The sequence below is a fragment of the Scyliorhinus canicula genome, chromosome 4 (assembly GCF_902713615.1).
Source record: "Scyliorhinus canicula chromosome 4, sScyCan1.1, whole genome shotgun sequence".
Taxonomy (NCBI): Eukaryota; Metazoa; Chordata; class Chondrichthyes; order Carcharhiniformes; family Scyliorhinidae; genus Scyliorhinus; species Scyliorhinus canicula.
In genome coordinates this window covers 191123714-191141194 of record NC_052149.1, presented here as the reverse complement: position 1 = coordinate 191141194, position 17481 = coordinate 191123714, and the positions used below count along the sequence as shown (strand labels likewise).

The window sequence follows — 17481 nt, the reverse complement described above, 5'->3', positions numbered from 1 at the left end:
TATGTTTTCACATTAAGGGATTGTTTTTTTATTTCTCTATTGTAATACATGAGGACGGAGGGTGGTGCTGGTTAGCTCAACTAGCGAACTGCTACCATGTGGATCTGATTAATGACAACAGCAGGGGTTTCGATCTGGCTGAGGTGGGGTTGGGGCCTGCCTTCTTACCCCCCTCATCGTAAAAAACAATGGCATGTGGCTGTGGCTCAGAGGATCATTTCCACAGACCTGCCTTTGGGAAGGGAACTACAGAAAAATAATTTTATTAAGAATTCCAGTAGAACCACTATCTGGAGGATTTACTACACAATCCCTAAAATCACATGGATCTAAATTCCACCACAAACTGCTGCACAGGCTTGCAGAAATTAATACAAAGCTTATTTTATCCATACCACTTGCATTAATTAGACAAATCTATATTTGAGCAACTCAATGAATTTAAGCCTGAATTTCATGATGGCGAGTGCTCAGTATCCGTTATCCAGGAAGTTGGTGGGGAACGTTTCCCTAAGACCCCGAGAGGCCTGCAATTTTACACTCAATCAAGCATTGATTATCAGAAGGCAGGACTTTTGTCAGATTGGCTGACAGCTCTCCAGCCCCTCCAGGCACAGCGCCTGCAGTGGCAGGGAGAGGTACTGCACGAGCCTATGTCCCTGGACCACACTGCAGGCAAGTACCAGGGGTCCTGGGAGCAGGAGGGCAGTGGATGCCCTGGGGGCTCCAGAAGGGATTTCAGTGTCGGGGGCTAGGTTAGCGGAGGAAAGCAGACCCGAGAGGTCTCTGAGGGGAGAGTGCTCCAAATCTGAAGGGCCCTTGCGCAGCCCTCCTCCCCCACCACCGAGATCAAGGGTGAAAACATTTTCAGTTTCACAACCTGATCCAACTGATGGGCGCCAACCTAGAAATTGAGGCCATTTAGTAGCCTTAATACAGGAAGGGGCGAGCTTCCCTTCAGAGACCCTGCCCCCCCCCCCTCCCCCCACTGTAAAATTACATCTGGATTGAGGTGGGCGGGATCTCAAAGGGATCCCTATCCATGCAGTTTTTTGCTACCCGTCAAGCGGTTCTGCGCTGGGGGTGCAATCGGAAGGCCCCTTCATTTTTGGGGCACTCTCCCGTCAGGGGCCTTGGGATACAATCACGCTCTCCTCCTCTCCCCATGGCCTAGCCCCCCCTACACCAAAATTCTGGCCTTAGATTTTAGGTGTGGTAAAAATTTGGAACTCTCCTTTACAATGGCAATTGATGCTAGATCAACTGCCAATTTTAAAACTGAGATTGCTAGATTTTTGTTAACCAAAAGTATTCAGCAATATGCATATGTATTGACAACTTGACAATAAATTTTGAAAAATTAATTGGAATGATAAACGTTCTGAATTTATTGAGAAAATGGATCCAAATCTGAATCCCATTTCAGAATTTGATTTAAGTAGTTGTTTAATTCCATCAAGAGGGGACTAGATGGGTGATCCTTTTAGCACCTCGGGCCTATTCTTCCATTCAATGAGATCATGCCTGATCTGCGACCTAACTCCATGGGTACGATTCTCCGAGCACCACGCCAGGCCGGAGATTCGCCGCAACCGTGCCATGATGCCCCGACGCCGCCATTTGTTCCGGCGCGTTTGGTGCGGTAATGGTCGCGGGCTGCTGTAATCAGCGGGGCCACCGATTCTCCAGCCCGAATGGGCCGAGCAGCCGCACGGATACGACAGTGTCCCGCCGGCACCGTTCACCCCTGGTCGCTGCCGGCGGGAACTCTGTGGGAACGGTCGAGGGGGGCGGCCTGTGCGGGGGTGGGGAGGGGGGCTCCTTCACCGGGAGGGGGGGGGGGGGGGTCTCCGATGTGGCCTGGCCTGCGGTCGGCGCGCCGGCCTCTCTCCCCCCCCCCCCCTCCCGGGCCTACTTCCCTGCACGGCTGGCCCCTGAGCACCAACGCCATGTTGAGTTGGGGCCGGCGCGCTAAAGAAGTCCCGCAGGTTGGCGAGGCCCATTTGACGCCGGGAAAGGAGGCTGGAGCAGTGTGAACCACTCCAGTGCTGTACTGGCCCCCTCTGGGAGACAGGGTAGGTTGTACCTTGGCCCAGTTCGCGCCATTGTGAAACGCGACGGCATTCACGATGGCATGAACACTTGGGCTCCATTTGGGAGAATCACCCCCCCCCCCCCCGCCCCCCACCCCCCATATACCTGCCTTTTCACCATAACCCCGAATATTTGACATTTGCAATTACCATTTGCAGAGGAGAGTTCCAAACTTCTACCACTATGTATGTTTCCCAATACCCCTCCTGGAAAGGTCTGGCTCTGTTGTTTAGACTATATTCACAATCCCAACCAGCAGATATAGGGTAGGATTTTCCAGCCCCAACACCAGAAATTCTCACGGCTTCTGTCCACATTTTCCAGTCCCGCCTCTGTAAATTCCTGCCACTGGCAGGACAGGGAAGTTCCATCCAAAGCTTCTCTCTCTGTTCACCTTGTACATTTCATTTCTCATCTTCTTTTGAGGCATGCAGTTTTTGCTTTTGCCAAGGGACCAGTTGTAGTTTATTCACTTTCCCTTTTAGAGGGAGGCGAGTGAACCATGGATGACCAGATGCGACAAGGAAATAATAAATAAAACAAATACTGGGTGGGATTTACTGACCAACCAGCCTTGTGTTTTTCGGCAGCAGAGGCAGCCCACCAGCAGGATTTATCAACTGCGCCGTTGTCAGTGGAATTTCCCGGTGACTGCACCTCTTGTTTCCGGGAAACCCATGCACGGGAATAGCCTGTCCACATGATCAGCGGTAAATCGCACCCAGTCTTTTTTTAATGTAATGTGCACAGGCATATTAGGTGATTATAGTCCAGTAAGGCATTGGTTAAATGTTAACACAGTTGCTCAGCTGGGAAAGGGACATTCCAGTTCAAATTTTATAGATTGTCCTACAATATACAGTATAGGTAATTTTACCTTCTCTCGGTTACTGTGTGCAGTCAGGGACCGATGAGCTGCCCCTCGGAGAGCTGTCCTGTAGTTGTAGAAGTTACCTGTAGGATCCATCTGATGCTGTATATCAAATTTAGAAAGGCCATTATGTTGGACGCCAACTTAAATTACAAAAATGTGGATTTTACTTCAATGTAATTTTTCTGTCATATATTACTGACCTCAAGAATGAAAAACTTGGCTGTTTTAACTTTACCCCATGTCTTCTTTAGCCGAGAAACAGGACTCATGTTCATACCAGCTGCAGAAGGAAAACAAAGCTGATCACTTTACATTGAATTTTCTGCTGGGGATACAAGAACACAACAGTGACACTTTACATTCTGTAAAAAAAATGTACATCAATTCTCTTTGCAAAACAGTGCAAGGTAAAGATTTTAAAAAGTAATGCCCAAAAAACCTTGGAAGGTTGGCGTTTGACTGGATAATTGTGTGGATCAAATCAAACCAATAACATCTGTTAAAATGCCTGACTTTGCTGAAGTATTATCACAGAACAAATTTCATGAGGTAGAACTGAGACAATCTTAATTCACCTGGGGGACAAATCACGAGACTAGTTGTTGAAGTGTAAGTAGAGGATTAAAATATCCACTGCGTGCCTGTATTAATCTTGAATTGTTTGATTCAATCTTTTAATTGAAAAAATCAACAAAGTCATACTTACATATAATTGCCATCAAAGAATTAAAGTTGCCAATATTAAAGCATTCTCGAGCAACGTCAATAAAAAATTCTATTACTTGTGCTCTGTGTTTCTTCTTTGCGGGCTGTATTAAAAAAAAAACCAGGATTTCAATTGATAAAATAGTCCACAATATAGTCCAACAATATATATAAATTGTGGAATTTAAGAATTAAAGAATTTTGGACCAAGTATTATCAGAAATCTATGTGCAATATCTTGTAAACAAATGCACTTACCATGCATATTTCAGTGGCTACTAAATAGCAGAGTCTATTGAACCATTTGACGTATGCTTCAAGATTGTCTGTTTTCTTTTGGTCACTGAAGCAAGACTTTAGATAAAGAAAAGACAAAGTATTTATTATGAATTAATGTCACAATAATAACAAACCGAACGGCCCGTATTTCATAATCAGTGGTGTAAGAATGGCACTTTCCACACACTACGCCGACAGCTGCCCAACACGTTTGTGGGCTTCATTGTCGACTTGCTGTCATCAGGCATGCTGCTCTCTACAGGGATCTGTGATATCTGTTAGCAGGACAAAGAACAGGAAGGCTCTTCAACCAATCAGATTGAAGAATCATCATAAGAGACACATGGGGCTAACATTTTAAGTGGCGGTGCTTTCAGGACAGGAGGGGTGGACCCGCAATTTCCTGTCGCTGGCAATGCCAGTCAGCTGATATGGTCCAACCGTGGGGCCAATTTTTGAAAAGTCTGGACCTCACATGCACACTCCAGAATCTGCTGTCTCATTCACTCTGTAATGAGCACTGCTAGCCTCACTCTTATTCTCAATGCAGGTCCACGGATCGTTGAAAATGGCAACACTTGGACAAGGGAGTCAAGAAAGCAGACGGAATGCTTGCCTTCATTGGACGGGGCATTGAGTATGAAAACTGGCAAGTCATGCTACAGTTGCATAGAACCTTGGTAAGGCCGCACTTGCAATATTGGGCACAGTTCTGGTGGCCACACTAACAGAAGGATGTGGAGGCTTTGGAGAGGGTGCAGAGGAGGTTTACCAGGATGTTGCCTGGTCTGGAGGCTGTTAGCTATGCGGAGAGGCTGAATAGACTCGAACTGTTTTCATTAGAACGCCGGAGGTCGAGGGTGACCTGACCTGATAGAGGTCTATACGATTATGAGAGGCATGGATAGAATGGATGGGCAGGCATTTTTTCCCAGGTTGGAGGGGTCAGTCACTAGAGGGCATCAGTTTAAGGTCCGTGGGGCGATGTTTAGAGGAGATGGGCGAGGCAGTTTTTTTTTTTTTTTTTAAACACAGAGGGCCGCAAGTGCCTGGAATGCGTTACTAGGGGATGTTGTAGAAGCAGATATATCAACAGCGTTCAAAAGGCAGCTCGACAAATTCATGGATAGGATGAGTATAGAGGGATACATGAGTAGTAAGTGCTGAGGATTTTGGCCAAGGGTGGTATCATGACTGGTACAGGCGTGGAGGGCTAAAAGGCCTGTTCCTGTGCTGTTTGCTCTTTGAATACAGTGAGTAATTATGTACTATTACTTAAATACATGCAATGAGGTTGGCAATTCACTGCATTGGGATACAGCGCATACATAAAACTAGAGAATTGCAGATTTTTGTAACCAATCCAATGCAGACATGGCACACAAAACATGCCAACATCATAAAGATTACAGGCTATTCTTATCCAAAGTATATGAATAAATATTTCCCCCGATTCCTCATTTAGTAGGTGTAAAAGTAAAATCCTTTTTGGAATAGCAATACGGATTCATTAAAATATTTAGTTGTCAAATTCAATTCTGATCAGCTTTTTGTCCTGTGCTGTGGGCTGCGTCATCATACACCTCTTAATAAGTAGTGCAGTAGCATCAATATTATCCATGCTTTCAGTCATTTTCTTTTCTGGCAAGTTTCGATATGGAATAGTGCATCTATATTTTAACAGCTCAAATGAAGTTAGACTTTCGATACTGACTTTTCTTGTCTCGCGTATATGTATTCACAATTATGTAATAAATTCCAAATAGCTGACGCTTACAAAAGAATGTGAATTATCTTTGAAAAACAGATCAGAAACTAATAAAATCCAATAGATCAGAATCTAATCAAATCCAATAGAATCCCAGGGTTCAAGTACCTTTATTTAATCCCACCAATGAGTTCAATGATAATTGATCGCTTCTCAAATAGGCCACTAGGTGGTATACGTGAATACTTGCATTCTACTTTTTCCTTTTAATTTTATCGTGCTGAATAACGTTCAAACATCATGTATATACAGCTGCAACCGGTCTTGCCAATAAATTATATAGAAAGAAAATAAGCCAATTCCTGTCTTATTCAAAAATAAACCAATTCCTGTCTTATTCAATAAGATGATCACAATATCAGGTTAGAAAATAATTTCTTTGCAAGATATCTGTGTCAAGTTGTACCTTCGGGTTATCCAAAGAATCCTTACGTACAAATGCTTGCACAAATTCTTCAGGTCCAATAAAACTCAATCGTTCCTTCAGAAAAATAAATAGTTGTTAATGTACTTCCTGTTTAAAAACTGAGCAGAGATATTTTACATGGCGGTTGAAAGCAATTTTTTTTACAATGTAATCTTTTTTCCAAGAAATGTTTGGTCGATAATGGCAGCAGGTTCATGTGTATGTATGTATTTGTTCATTAGTTCAGAAACAGAAAATTGCACTAAAATCAAATCTGCTAGCTCTTCATTCTGTTAGGCAGGTTTTTATTCATAGTTCTGCCATATTATGTTTGGTTATTTATAGCCAATGTCAGATCAGCCAGAGTTGCAGGCGGGAGTTGAGGCAGATGCTTTCGCCTTTGCCTTGCTGATTGCTTGCAGGTGGCTTTGTTTTGTTGGGATAGAGGTCAGCTTCTCCACCCTGTACCTTGGTGTGGCTGGGGGAATCTAATGGAGTTCCTGCCTTTAGAGAGGGTGAAATTTTCTCTGAGAGGGGGGAATGAGGGCTTCCACAAAAGATGGGGTTTGTTTATTCAGCATTTTTAGTAACCGTCAACTGTTAGGGTGGGGGTAGATTGAGAGGGGGGGGGGGGGGGGGGGGAGAATGGGGTTTGGGGTTATTTTGTGTTGTAATGTTTTCGAAATGTTAAAATGTAAAAAAATTGAATTAAAGAAAATTGTGTAGCTAAATCCCAGGAAGCTTGCAACACAAAACCCTGTTGAAACAATAAGTCATTTATTGTTCCAGTCAGTACTTATCAAAAAGATTAATTGCTTGCTTTCGATTATTCTTGATAATAAATACATAATGTAATGGATAAAAATTTAGTATGACTGGTTTCTGGAAAAAGAGATGTGAATGAGATTACCTTGGATATTATCATGGTCAACCTGTTGTGAAAAATGATAAGCGAATCATTCTCTAAAACAAAAACACCCACAAAAGAGATATCTCACACTTACCACATATCATCAAAATAAATAACCAGTGATCACTTGTAAACCTTGATGAGATTTCACCACCTTTCAAAAATGATTGTGTTCGGAGTCTTCAAGACAGGATCTTCTCCCATTTGGAAGCAAATGGACGTATTAGCGAGAGGCAGCATGGTTTTGTGAAGGGGAGGTCGTGTCTCACTAACTAGATAGAGTTTTCGAAGAGGTCACAAAGATGATTGATGCAGGTAGGGCAGTGGATGTTGTCTATATGGACTTCAGTAAGGCCTTTGACAAGGTCCCTCATGGAAGACTGGTACAAAAGGTGAAGTCACATGGGATCAGGGGTGAGCTGGCAAGATGGATACAGAACTGGCTAGGTCATAGAAGGCAGAGAGTAGCAATAGAAGGGTGCTTTTCTGATTGGAGTGCTGTGACTAGTGATGTTCCGCAGAGATCAGTGCTGGGACCTTTGCTGTTCGTAGTATATATAAATGATTTGGAGGAAAATGTAACTGGTCTGATTGGTAAGTTTGCAGACGACACAAAGGTTGGTGGAATTGCGGATAGCGATGAGGAGTGTCAGAGGATACAGCAGGATTTAGATCGTTTGGAGACTTGGGCGGAGAGATGGCAGATGGAGTTTAATCCGGACAAATGTGAGGTAATGCATTTTGGAAGGTCTAAAGGTCGGGAATATACAGTGAATGGTAGAACCCTCAAGAGTATTGACAGTCAGAGAGATCTAGGTGCACAGGCCACTGAAAGGGGCAACACAGGTGGAGAAGGTAGTCAAGAAGGCATACGGCATGCTTGCCTTCATTGGCCGGGGCATTGAGTATAAGAATTGGCAAGTCGTGGTGCAGCTGTATAGAACCTTAATTAGGCCTCATTTGGAGTAGTGTTCAATTCTGGTCGCCACACTACCAGAAGAAAGTAGAGGCTTTAGAGAGGCTGCAGAAGAGATTTACCAGGATGTTGCCTGGTATGGAGGGCATTAGCTATGAGGAGCGGTTGAATAAACTCGGTTTGTTCTCACTGGAACGATGGAGGTTGAGGGGCGAGCTAATAGAGGTCTACAAAATATGAGGGGCATAGACAGAGTTGATAGTCAGAGGCTTTTTCCCCAGGGTAGAGGGGCCAATTACTAGGGGGCATAGGTTTAAGGTGCGAGGGGCAAGGTTTAGAGATGTACGAGGCAAGCTTTTTTTACACAGAGGATAGTGGGTGCCTGGAACTCGCTGCCGGAGGAGGTGGTGGAAGCAGGGACGATAGTGACGTTTAAGGGGCATCTTGACAAATACATGAATAGGGTGGGAATAGAGGGATACGGACCCAGGAAGTGTAGAAGATTTTAGTTTAGATGGGCAGCATGGTCAGCACAGGCTCAGAGGCTGAAGGGCCTGTTCCTGTGCTGTACGTTTCTTTGTTCTTTGTACATTGCTGGAAATTATTGAAAATATATTCATTTCTACATGCATAATTTTGGTTAGTTCATGATTTCGAATAACTTTGTGTTTGGGATTCTTTATCAATATCAAAGCAATTGAGATTAGAATACCGGTGAATAATTTTTGATTGGATATCTACCAATTAAATTTAGAGAATTTATAGGCTTCGAAATTGTATTGAGGTCAATCGGTTTTAAAGGGATGAAATTAGAACCCAAGGTGGTTAATGTGCACACATCCATCCCATATTGGATTGGTTGTTCCATAGGCATAAAATTATTCGAAAAGCTCATTATCACATCAAAGCATTTTAAAGTCTGAAATCGGTCGGATCTAACAACTTATTTGTAATGTCACAGTCTTACCAAGCAAAGCATGGCACTTTCGTATGCATCGTTTTTTTGTTTAAAAACCCCACTTGTTTAATGGGATGAAATGCCTGAAAAACCCAAGTGGGAAAAAAAGTTCATCAACTGAATCAACCTTTCGGGGCTCGTTGGTGCAAAACCTGGCGGAGCAGCCTCTGACTACAGTCACCTCATTAACTGCCAAAATGCTTACCAGCACTTTGGCTGCAGAATTTGACAAACACTGGTGGGTTGTGTTGGGGGACCTCTGCAAATTAATGGAGGAGGCCTAGGCTCCCATTAGTTTGGCATTGGAGAGGACCAATGAAGTGGTAAAGCTGCATGGTGATACGATACAAAGCATAGAGGCGGTCCTTTCAAGGCATAGTGATCAGATTACTTCTCTGGAAGCAGAGAAGTCTCTGATGGCTGATGCAAATAAGCCAAAGTGAATGATTTGGAGAATCGTTCCAGGTGGCAAAATATCCAAATTTAGGGGCTGTCAGAAGGGATGGAAGGCCCAACTCCCACAGAGTATTTTGTGAAGATGTTTGGGAAGATGGTGGGGGAGGGTAGACTCACGTCCCCTCCCGAGCTGGACTATGCCCACTGGACACTTCGGTAGAAGCCTCGCCCTGGTGAACCTCCGCAATAGTAATTGTGAAGTTTCACAGCTTCCAAGAAAAAGAGCAGGTCCTGGGATGAGCAAGGGAGCATCGCGATTACAAATATGAAGGCCACACCATCAGGTTTTACCAGGATGTGGGAGTGGGGCTGGCAAAGAAGCAGACTGAATTCAATAAGGCCAAAGGCACCCTGTATAAGAGCAGAGTTGGATTTGGGGTGGTGTACCCGGCATGGCTAAGAGTGACTTTTGACAGAATAGACTATTTTTTTGATGCACCGGGGGAGATGGATTACATAGAACATAGAACAGTACAGTACAGGCCCTTCAGCCCACAATGTTGTGCCGACCATTTATCCTAATCTAAGATTAACCTAACCTCCTGAAGTTTTCCTGGAATATTCAGGATGGGCATGTTGATATGTGGAATTGTTGGGGTTCCCTGTTCATTTTTGCACTTTTCTGTTCTTTTTAAGGTTGAGTGTTTTGCAAGATTGACTTGGGTAGGGGGTTTAGTTTTATGTGGGTTTTTGCTCTATTTGTTCTAACTGTTGTAAAAATATATAATTCCCTATTGGAGGACTACAGTTTAAAGGGATTTCATACTTTGGGTGCGATTCTCCGGAAAGATTTCTAATCTTTATTAGAATGTAGCGAGCAGGGTTCCTGGCCGGCAACGCTATTCAATGTTAATTGGTCCACTAAACGAGGCCTCACTGGCTTCACATTGCAAATGAAGGCTCGCTAGCTGATTCGCCGGGACCCGTTTGCCAGCCCCCCGCTAACAAGGTCCAGCAGCACTTGCTCAGCCAACCCCAGCCAGCTTGCAACAACGGTGCCGAGGAGACAGGCCCCAAGATTTGGGGAGGCCATCCTGGGGAGGCTCCTAGACGCTGTTGAGGCCAGGAGAGATATCCTGTTCCCCTGAGGGACACGGAGGGTTAGCCACACGGCAGCTAGTGCTGTCTGGGACAAGGTGGCGGCAGCTGTGAGCAGCAGGGGTGTGACTAGGAACACTGACCGCCAGTGCCAGAAAAAGATCAATACCCTACACCGGGCAGCATGAGTGAGTAGAGATCAATGCACCCTGCCCCCCCCCCCCCCCCCCCAGTGACCCCGGAGACTTTTCTGCCCCACCTGAGCATCCACCCCATAATTCTCTATACCATCCCAAAACACTCCTACCCCCCCCCCCACTCTTCCTCCACCCCCTAGCCTCCTTCACACTCACTCACCCCTGCCCCCTGCAACCTTCCCATGACTGTGAACCAAGCATGTGGCTAACGATGCTCTCTCTGTGTCTCCTCAGGAAAAGCTCTCCCACATTCGCCAGGAGAGGGCCCAGACTGGCAGTGGTACGCCGGACATAGGAATCCTCACCACCTTCGAAGAGCATGCTCTGGAGGTGACGGGTGGCTGAGAACAGAGCCAACACGGAGGCTGGCGGACGCTGCAGATGTGAGAAATCTCCGGGCCCCAGCCAAAGGGCCTGTCACACGCGAGTTGTTATTGCCTTACCTACTGACCCATCCCTCCCACTGACTACATGTCCATTCTCCCGCAGGTCCCCCAGCCGACGGCGCCAGCACATCCCGGGTGGCCCCCCTCTCCAGCCTCCCAGGAGAACACCGAGGATGCCACCATAATGGGCGCATCACAGCTGTCGTTCCCACCTTCCACCAACGCAGATACACACACTTGGGTGGGACATGTTAGCAGTCAGGCTTCGGTGAGCATCACGCAGCTGATGATGTACATCAGGTGGAGGCAGGAACCCCGAGGCGAGACAGCAGTAGGAGGTCTGCTGGATCCCAGGACCCAGCTATGTCCCAGCCTGAAGCTGAGCCTGTGGGTGAGGTCATCCAAGAGCTGATCGAGACATTAGACTGCAGCCGGGACATTCAGAGGGAGATGTCAGCGACAGTCCAGCAGGTCCATAGCCGCTGGGAGGAATCCCAGAGGCTACGAGTGCAGGAGACGGTGTCAGCAATGCGTGGCACTGAGGCCAACATTGCTAGGTTGGTGACCACAGTGGAGAGCCTGTTGCAAGACATCGGCACTATTAGTGAAGGCATCGCGCAGTCGGTGACGGCCGTGGCCGAGGGTGTCGGCAGAATGTCCACCTCACTGGGGGATGTCACCCAGTACCAGGCTGACCTTGATGAGGTTCTGCGGGACATGTCCCGCTCTCAGATGGGAATGACGAGATGCTTCAGAGCTCGTCCTAGTCGCAGGTGGGCATTGCCGAGGCGTTGCAGAGCATATCCCAGTCACTGAAGAGCATCGCCAAGGGCGTCAACACTATGGTGCAGACCATGGGGAACCGCCAAGGCTGGCAGAGCCAGATGATGGAGGGGCAGCCAGGCTCAAACCAGCTGCCCCTCCGTCCCAAAGTGAACCCCAGGGCCCTGTGGATACCGAGAGGTAGGGGGCTGGGTGGCAACCCGAAGTTCCACCTCTCTAATAAGGCCGTGTCTCACAGCCAGCACACGGCAGAGGGCGGCATTGCTGTGCATGTGCTGCCAAGTGAGCCGGGGCCGTCCGACCCCAGAGGACGTACGCCAGGGGCATTGCACAGGACCTGGTAAGCAGCTGGCTGCCTACACCTCAGATTTGCATCCTGAGGACACACCTAGAAGTAGCGGTAGTGCTAGGAGGGCCAAGCACATCAAGGATCACCGAGGAACTGGGGGAGGGGGTGGGGGGGGGGAACCATCAGGAGAGTGAGGAATTGTTACACACAGTAAACACCCTTGTTCACAACTAGTATGATGCCTCTGTCACTTCCTTCCGCAATGCGGGCTGACCTTCGAATGGACCTTGGCCCATCTCTCCAGGCATCTCCCCCTCGCCGTGGCTGTGGACATGTTCCCGGAGCTGTGTCCCAACCCCTAGGTGTTCAGATGTTGGCTGCTGCGTGTGTGGTTTTGCCTCCTGCTGTGATTAAGCGCAGTGTCCATGTACCAAGGTGTGATTGGGATGCTAGGCAATGACTCCCACATGCTACATGGCCCGCCCACCCACGGAAATCCACTTGGATTGTGTGAAGTGCTCACATATTTTCACAGTAACTTCATTGCAGTGCTAATGCAAGAATATTTGTGACACAAAAGATTATTATTAACCACAATTGCCAATTCCCTATTAGCAATAGCGTTCAGCCACACGGCCAGAGGGTCTTGGCAGTTGATGGGGGTAATGGATGGTTGGTGGGGCAGACGAGCAGGGACAAGGGTTGCCCCCAGAATGGGTACACATGATCTAGGGGTTCACATGGTGGTGCCATGCATGGTTGCCCCTCTGTTTCCCCCTCAATGCCTCCCCTTCCCCCCACACCCTCCCATGACGGCGCACCCCTGCGGATGGTCCCCCACCCCTAGCCGAGGGTACACCACACCCTGCCAAGCACTGGGGCAGCAAGCCCAATGCCCCTGGGCTCTTTGTCTGTGAGCAAAGATAGCTCGCCTCCCCGGCTCCCCACTGATGCCCTTCCGCCAGGTTCACGTTTTTCAAAAGGAGTACTAATCGGCGACCACTTGCTGAGGAGGCCGCTGAATGACAGGAGGCCTTTAGATATGGGTTGGCTCTCAATAATTGTATGGAAATAGGGCTTAACGGGTGATAATTGGTATCTCGCCATGTTATGGAGAGATCCTGATATCGTCTAGGGGAGCAGGCTGATTGCATCGCAAACTGTTTGGCACCTGGCGCGGATATAGTTTTTTGGCCTCTCCCACTATTACCGGCCTTGTTTCTCTCAAGCGAGCGCATCAAGGCCAGAGAATCACGCCCCACATGTCTTTTTTCGGTAATCATTTTTCTTCACTCTTGGCAGGGGCTGCCCTGCTAGCTGGAGGTAGCTAGCGGGAGCGGGGCTGAAGGGTTGACTGCAGTTCATTATAGTAGTTCTGGTTTAGATAATGAACTCAGTGTTTTGTTCTGTTTGGGTTTAGGTTTGTTAGTGGTAGGTTTAGGGATTTATGTTCGCCGTACTATTTTCTGTATACATATTTGGGTGTATTAATGTCTGTGGGCAGAGGGCAAGCATAGCTTGCTGATGGTGACTTCAGATTGCCCTTTGTTTAATTTTATTAGTGCGGTTGGCGGCCATCTTGGGTGGGCCTGGTTGCTGTACTTTATGTAACTGTTAGATAATCCCCCTTAGTGGAAATGGCCGACTCCAGATCGAGAGGGGGGTTGGGAGACCCCCAATTCCTTTAGTCACCTGTAAAGACAGGGGGTGAAAAAGTCGAGGGGGGGTGAAAAGGTCGAGGGTAGTTGCTCACCTTAAATAAAAAAGTGCCCAATTCTTTTTTTTCCCCCCAATTAAGGGGCAATTTAATGTGGCCAATCCACCTACCCTGTACATCTTTGGGTAGTGGGTTGAAACCCATGCAGACACGGTGAGAATTTGCAAACTCCACACAGACAGTGACCCGGGGCCGGGATCGAACCCGGGTCCTCAGCGCCGTGAAGCAGCAGTGCTAACCAAGGCGCCACCGTGCTGCCCCACCTTAAAAATTTAAAGCTGATGTGGTGTTTCTGGGAGAGACTCATCTGCGGGTCAGAGACCAGACAAAGTTGCAGAAGGGGGTGAGTGGGACAAGTTTTTTCGTTCGGGCTTTGATGTTAGGACCCGGGGTCCAGCAATCTTAAATCAATAAAAGGGTTCAGTTTTCTGCCGCTAATATCCTGGTTGACATGTTAGTGTCTGTAGGTCTTTAGCAGGCACCTTGGTGATCCTGGCTAATGTCTATGCTCCAAAGTGGGACGATACAGATTTTATTAACAAGCTGTTAGCTTCCATCCCCGATTTGGAATTGCATCAGCTTATTTTGGGCGGTGACTTAAACTGTGTTTTGTACACCAGGATGGATCAGTCCAGGCCTACATCTCTGACTTCATCAGGGGAGGCGAAGGCGTTGTTGGTTTTTAAAAAATAAATGTAGAGTAACCAATAATTTTCTTCCAATTAAGGGGCAATTTAGCATGGCCAATCCACCTACCCTGCACATCTTTTGGGCTGTGGGGGCTGAGACCCATGCAGACATGGGGAGAATGAGCAAACTCCACATGGACAGTGACCCAGGGCCAGGATCGAACCTGGGACCTCGGCGCCGTGAGGCAGCAGTGCTAATCATCGTGGCACCCTGATGTTGTTGGTTTTCATGGAGCCGATGGGGAAGGGGGTTTAGACTCATGGCTTTTGTTTTTTTTGCACCAGGCTACAAAAGATTTTTCCTTTGTCTCCCATGTGTACGAGGTACACTCACGTATTAACTTTTTCGTGGTGGATAGGTCTCTCCTCCTTTGATGGAGGGGGTGGATTACTTGGCAATTGTGATTTCAGACCATGTCTCACATTTTATTGACCTGGCACTGGAGTCAGATCCCTCCCACTGTCAGCCATGGAGATTGCATACGGCATTACTGTATTAGCGAACAAGAGATTCTGTGAACACGTCTGTCTTAAATTCAATAAAAGTGAGTCTATCTCACCTTCTACACTGTGGGAAGCCCTGAAGGTGTCAATCTGAAATGGAATTGAACACTGGTGCCAAATAACACATTGAATATTAGACTTCATTCTAAAGTCTCACCTTTCTTTGCCACTTTAGATCTGTTCAATTATGCATTCTGAATTGATATTGTGTTAGCCAGAATCTCTTTAGGAATTGAACTCATGCCAGTGCTGAGTGGTAGTATCACAATTTTGCCTTGTTGATTGCTGACATGTTTTACCCTACCCTGCAATTTCTTCAATGCTATTTACTGGGTTTGTACCATTTTATTGAAACTCCTCACACCAAAAGATATTTACCAGATCCATGTATTTAAGGGTTAAGTCCAGATGATGGTGCTGATAAAGCTATAAAAATAGTCATCCAACTTACCAGTTCTATATGAGTTAGCTGTTGTGCCAGTGTATAAGGGTCATTGCAGATACTCAGTATATCCCTTTGAATAGATGGAGGCTTTGTTTTGATGATAACCAATTTGTCAGACACACTAGCATTAACCTTGATTGTGTTTTCTTCACCTTGATTTAAAGTTGCCAGTTTTTGATTCAGGGTTTGCAAAAGCTGATTCATCGTCTTCCAGTAGCTCTGGGAATGAAAAAAAAAACCATCTGTTGTTATGCCAATAAACAAGAACTGCGACAGTGGCCATATATTCTTTACCAGTACTTGCAACAAATAAGTCAAGCATACGAATACTATACAAGAATCAACATCTGCAATAAAAACAAGAAATACGGAAAATACCCAGCTGGTCTGGCAGCGTCTGTGGAGCGAGAAACAAAGTAATGTTTCAGTTGGATGACCTGTTCCACTGAGCATTAAATGCTTGCTGGAATAGGGGGGGCTTCACAATGTCATGTGAATTGGCAGTAAACCCCACCTCCTGTAAAATCCAACCCAAGGGTTCTATCAGAGCTGGAGTGCAACAACTGGGAGTTGCAGTAGGGCAATGATTAATGGAAACACAATTAATGTAAAATGATTTTTTTCTGTAATTAAATGAAGAAAAATGTATTAATTGATTTTTCTACCTATTAGAAGGAAGCTCAACTTCCTTTTCTGGCAGCCTGCAAGACCCAGATATCAGGTCTGAAAATAAGACAATTTAATTGGAGCTAATAGCTGCAGACTGATTTAGACTGCGATTTTATTCCCAGTTTTGCATCAATGCAAAGAGATCTTGGATGTGGATCATACAAGCTGGCAAAATAGCTTTGAAGTCATGTCCCACTCTGACTCTGGGACATGCTAAAACTAATGCTGCAAGACCCATTGGGGCTCGCCATCACCTGGAAAGAAGACCAAGTGGAGCGTAATTCTAGTGCAATTTGGAAACAGTTTTAGAAAGCTGGATCTCCTGGGTACATTATCAATTTAATGCATAGTCTTTTTTATTATCGCAAAACACTCATGTATTGGCAAAGAACAAAGCTTTCTGCATGTACGTGTATATTCTCTCTTAGTGGACAGAATTAAATTTACAGCTTGCAGTAAAACACACATGATGTCAGCCGTGTCTTACACTGTATAGCTCTCTGTCTCAGACACAGCACGGTATTAAATTAACTCCTGATCACTGCTCAATATTAAATAAGGTGACTCAAGGATTGATATTCAGTGCTGATAGAAAGGAAGATATTGATTAATGAATTCAATGCATATGCCAGATGAGTGATACTCATCTAGCTTTGAGATCTAGCAAAGCAGATCTGTAGTACACTGCAGAGGGAGGAGAGTAAAGTTAGAATGGTCAAAATATTTCCTTAGCTATTCATAAGATCATAAGATATGGGAGCAGAATTAGGCCATTTGGCCCATCGAATCTGCTGCGCCATTCAACCATGGCTGATATGTTTCTCATCCCCATTCTCCTGCTTCCTCCCAATAACCCCTGATCCCCTTATTAATCAAGAACCTATCTATCCCTGTCTTAAATACACTCATGTTTTGGTCTTTACAAGCCTTCTGCAGCAAAGAATTCCACAGATTCACCACCCTCTGGCTAAAGAAATTCCTCCTCATCTCAGTTTTAAAGGATCGTCCCTTCAGCCGGAGGCTGTGCCTTCGGATTTTAGTTTTTCCCATACAGTGAAAACATCCTCTTCACATCCACTCTATCTAGGCCTCTCAGCATCCTGTAAGTTTCAATAAGATCCCCCCCTCATCCTTCTAAACTCCAATGAGTACAGGTCCAGCGTCCTTAAGCACTCCTCATATGATAAGCATTGTTTTTTTTGTCAGTCTTCATTAATGAATATCTAATTATTTTCATACGGAGAAAATGTTGATCTTATTGAAATCATGACTAATTGAAATCATTGTGGGCAGCACGGTAGTTAGCATAAATGCTTCACAGCTCCAGGGTCCCAGGTTCGATTCCCGGCTGGGTCACTGTCTGTGCAGAGTCTGCACGTCCTCCCCGTGTGTGCGTGG

At 46.1% G+C, this 17481-nt stretch overlaps 1 protein-coding gene across 6 annotated transcripts in view; it reads right to left on the bottom strand.

Moving 5' to 3' along the window:
* LOC119965254 (ras-GEF domain-containing family member 1C-like) overlaps window positions 1-17481 on the bottom strand; it is a 250134-nt gene that overhangs the window by 14327 nt on the left and 218326 nt on the right. For all 6 annotated transcript variants that reach the window (XM_038795746.1, XM_038795748.1, XM_038795749.1 and 3 more), the window contains 6 exons: window positions 15421-15633; window positions 6127-6201; window positions 3932-4027; window positions 3675-3777; window positions 3169-3248; window positions 2972-3067 (listed from right to left, as the gene is read on the bottom strand). In XM_038795746.1, the coding sequence (XP_038651674.1) occupies window positions 2972-3067; window positions 3169-3248; window positions 3675-3777; window positions 3932-4027; window positions 6127-6201; window positions 15421-15633 (663 nt within the window). The remainder of the gene's footprint in view (window positions 1-2971; window positions 3068-3168; window positions 3249-3674; window positions 3778-3931; window positions 4028-6126; window positions 6202-15420; window positions 15634-17481) is intronic.